The 4,023-nt window shown below is 29.6% G+C and overlaps 1 protein-coding gene across 1 annotated transcript; it reads left to right on the top strand.

The window, feature by feature from the left end:
* Nucleotides 1–2,296: 2,296 nt before the first annotated feature.
* On the top strand, nucleotides 2,297–2,872 carry LOC107483373 (pectinesterase inhibitor-like). The gene has a single exon (XM_016103993.3). It carries the CDS (start codon nucleotides 2,297–2,299, stop codon nucleotides 2,870–2,872), a length of 576 nt encoding a protein of 191 aa, XP_015959479.1.
* The last annotated feature ends 1,151 nt before the right edge of the window (nucleotides 2,873–4,023 follow it).

Genomic DNA, 4,023 nt, shown 5'->3' with positions numbered 1-4,023 from the left:
GAGGCGGTGGAGGTGACCGTGACGCTGACGTGGATGGTACCTTGGTTGAGGGAGACGGAGTAGGTGAAGCCGTTAGGATGACGCATAACGGGCAGAGTGTGGAGTTGAAATGTGAAGCGGAGAAGGAAGGTAGTGGAAGCGTGCTTTGGAAGGAATGGAAGTTTGTTATTTCAATTGTGTGCGCTGTGAGACTCGAGTGAAGACTCATATCATACCTTCATCTGCATTGCACACACTGCATGTTTTACTTTAAACGGAAATGTGTAATAATAAAAAAATTAGAATTTATTAAATAAAGTTAGTTTTATTTTATTTTATTTTTTTTTTTGGTCTCTTTAGTCTTTACTATTATCATTAGTTTAAATTATTTTCAAAAAGTATAAATTTACTGGTATGGCAACTTATTATATAGATCAACCATCAAATAATCTTGTGACTTGTGAGTTGCAATATGAATTATTATTCGTATATTATTGCAATTTAAATTATTTAAAGACAACGTATCATTGTCTTTAAAATAAATAAAATCGTTTTTTTGCCGTACAACCGTTTTCTTTTACAGTCAAGGACTCAAGGTATTCAAATTTCAAACAGAAGGTAAACTGTAAACATACATCTTGCTTTGCAATTTTATACTATCCTAATCCTAAAGAATTGTTGAGACACTTTCTAAGTTTTAACTACTCCGCAATAAATTCTTATTATTTTGCCACTAATTGTAAGAGAATTATAATAGGTAAATGAATGGTAATATACTAATATACGATTAACTTCGGTTTCTACTTTCTAGATACTTTATATCTCTTCTAGAGACGTGAAGCAAAATTGTGTTCTTAATTCTTATTTGATCTCTCCTTATTGTTGATTATATTCAAATACATTCCACATATATATTTTGAATTAACATCTATAAAATCAAGTCTCTCAGAAAAAAAATCCATAAAATCACAAATCATAGATCAATTCCTCAATTGCCAATTTTTTCATTAGATATATTTAATTGTGAAGGTTTATTAAATGTTTATAATTCACGATGGAAGTAATAAAATAATAATTTATTATCTATTCTGTCATTAAATTTTTATTAAAGTAATATAAATCAAATATAACTACATGATATAATCGTTATATATAGAAATACGTATTTAACATCTCATAAAAAATTTTATCATACTATTAAGCAAATTTGAATATTGAATTATTGCATATTTGATTATTCTATTATGATAGATAGAGTTTATTATTGTAAAGATTGGTTATCTAATTTATATATACAAATATATAATTACTAAAATAATAGCTATTTTATATTAGTATACATGAAATGTTTTTTTGTCAAAAATATCTTATCAATCCAGCTTTATTTTGTATTTCTTAATTATTGTTGGAAAATTTTGATAATTTTAGATATAATAAGTGTAATTATAAATATGAAAAAAAAAATTAGAAATGTTAAAATACATGAGATAATTTTGAATTATTGTCTTCCTAATTATTGGATGCACATTGTTGTATTTTAATAAATCACATCGTTATATGTAATATATAATTTATTGAAAATTTTAAATAGCAATTATTTTACAAAACAAAAAATGTACAATTGACCAATTATTATTATTATTATTATTATAAAACTAAACAAATACTACATATTTATAATTCATAATAATTTTAATATTTTAATTTTGACTTAATAATAAATTATAGTAATACACTCAAAAAGTTAAGAAGCAGTCCACCAAATACGTTAATGGCTGTTTGAACGTCAGTAAGTACTAATTTTTTAATTAACTAAATTTGTTAATTTTTTATTGTAAATATTTTTTACTATCAACTTTTGAAGAGTTTAGAGAGTTTAGAATATAAGCTCTAGAATTTGAGATTTAAAGTTTATAGTTTAAAATTTAGAATAAAAAAATAAATTTAAATAATATAATTGGCTAATATTAATTAAAAAATTAACTCCCTAATTAAAGTGATAATAAATCCAGGGATAACATTTAATAAAAAGAATCAAAGAGAAATTTGAGAATTTAATTCAATGATAAAATAATTTTGAGAATAGAATAGATTAATCCACAAATTGCAAAGGAAAAGAAAACCAAAGAAGAAACATTGTGAACCACAACTCTTTTGAGGACAGGCGAGTACAAAGGCAAGCCTCAAAATAATTGTCACGAAAAAGAAATAGACCTTTGCTTCATTCAATCTCTATAGCACAATAAACTAGCTATATAGTTATTCCATTATCCTCCTATTGTGTTATTTAATCATCAATAATTCTCTGTGGAAGAAGATGAAACTCTCAACATTTTCAACCATCATTGCACTTCACTTTGCAATTTCATGTTTATTCTTGATCCAACCAATCCAATCCACCATCCCAAAACCAGGCTTGTTAGAAACCGTATGCCGAAATACACCCCATCACTACCTTTGCGTTTTCATTCTAAAATCACATTTGCAACCCCTGCAACTTCGATCCGGCGTCGACGTTGCAGGGTTTGCTCGCATAGCCCTAGAGGTCGTCGCGGCTAACGCATCAGCCACGATAGACCGCATTAAGGAGATTCAAAAGCAATCTGAGGACAAGAAACTCAAAACTAGCTTGGAAAGTTGCATAGTCTCTTATACCAAGATTGTGAACGTGCTTTTGCCACAAGCTCTTAAATGCATGGACAAAGGTGACTATAGTTGTGCCAACCGCAATGCGTTAATTGCTGGAACCCTAGCTGGTTCATGTGAGAAAAAATGCAAGGAGAGCTCTAGTGCAGTCATGACAGATACCAATATTTATATGCAAAATATATGTAGCATAGCTGTGTCCATTATTACAACAATGCCTCAATCTGTGCACCAAACTTTGGCATAGATTTCACTTTGCAGTTTTTCTTTTTGGCGTTGGCTTATAGAAGATTCTTATGAGTTTGGATTTTTATTTGTTCATAACTTTTGGGCGGTAGCTTCATTTATAGGTCTTGGACGACCAATATTCTTCGATTTTTGTAGAGTTTTTTATATTTTTATTTGTATTGTGATCATGGTTAATAACTTGTACATAAATTTAATGTAAAAAAAAATTGTACATAAAGTTTGCATTAGACGTGGTTGAGGCCTTGGGCACAATGGATATTCATAGTAACCACATTACGTTCGAAACTTAGTTAAAATCAAGTATCGGATAAAAATTCTTAAAATGTTATGTGCCTAAATAAACAATGTGAATAAATTTGTTATTTTGTAATGATTAAAATTGGAGGCTGTCTAACCCATAAAAAAGGGAAGTTCTATGGTGGTATAGAAAGTAGTGATTAAGAGTGACCAAGAGTTGACTAGCCTATAAGAAGAGCACATGTGGTGATTCCATGAGTTAAAGACGAATTTAAGATGCTCTAACTCTCTGGAGGTCTACTGTGCTCCTATGTTCCAACTCTGTCAAGTATCAAGTTTTTTTGTGAAAATTTTTCCAAAGAATACAAGAAAGGTGATTATGCCACTCTGCCAAAATGCTTCTTATTGGTTCATCTGAGAGATGGCGAAGATCTTTATATTCTCTATTTTATATTTTGCTTAGAATCTCTCCACCTTTATTTTGAAAAGCCTATATTATGTATTGAGCTCTTTTGAACTTGCCTATAGAGGTTTTTATGTTTCTTTTGGAAGAAATTAGGAGATACTGTTGTCAATTACTGTTATACTGTACCCTAACTGGCCTAAACTTTGCGGGTTGCAGCTAGTGTCTATTTACTTATGTTATATATCTATATACTGTCCTTCTCTTATTCTCCTTTATGCCTTTATCTGTATATCGCTTTCGACTTCACGCTTTATCTTTTAGTTGTCGATACGTGAGCGATACGAATTCGCGATTTTTATTTTACTCCTTTTCAGGCTTCTCGTTTAATACTTCCTTTCACTTTTACTTATAACTGTATTATAATCCACCTGAAAGTTGTACCACTGTAATATCATTGACTTATGACTCGAGTATAAGGATATGAATATTAGGGTGTTCCAAGTCTT

Source organism: Arachis duranensis, chromosome 4, assembly GCF_000817695.3.
Source record: "Arachis duranensis cultivar V14167 chromosome 4, aradu.V14167.gnm2.J7QH, whole genome shotgun sequence".
NCBI lineage: Eukaryota > Viridiplantae > Streptophyta > Magnoliopsida > Fabales > Fabaceae > Arachis > Arachis duranensis.
The sequence above is the reverse complement of the archived record's forward strand: the minus strand, read 5'-3'. Positions and strand labels throughout refer to the sequence as shown.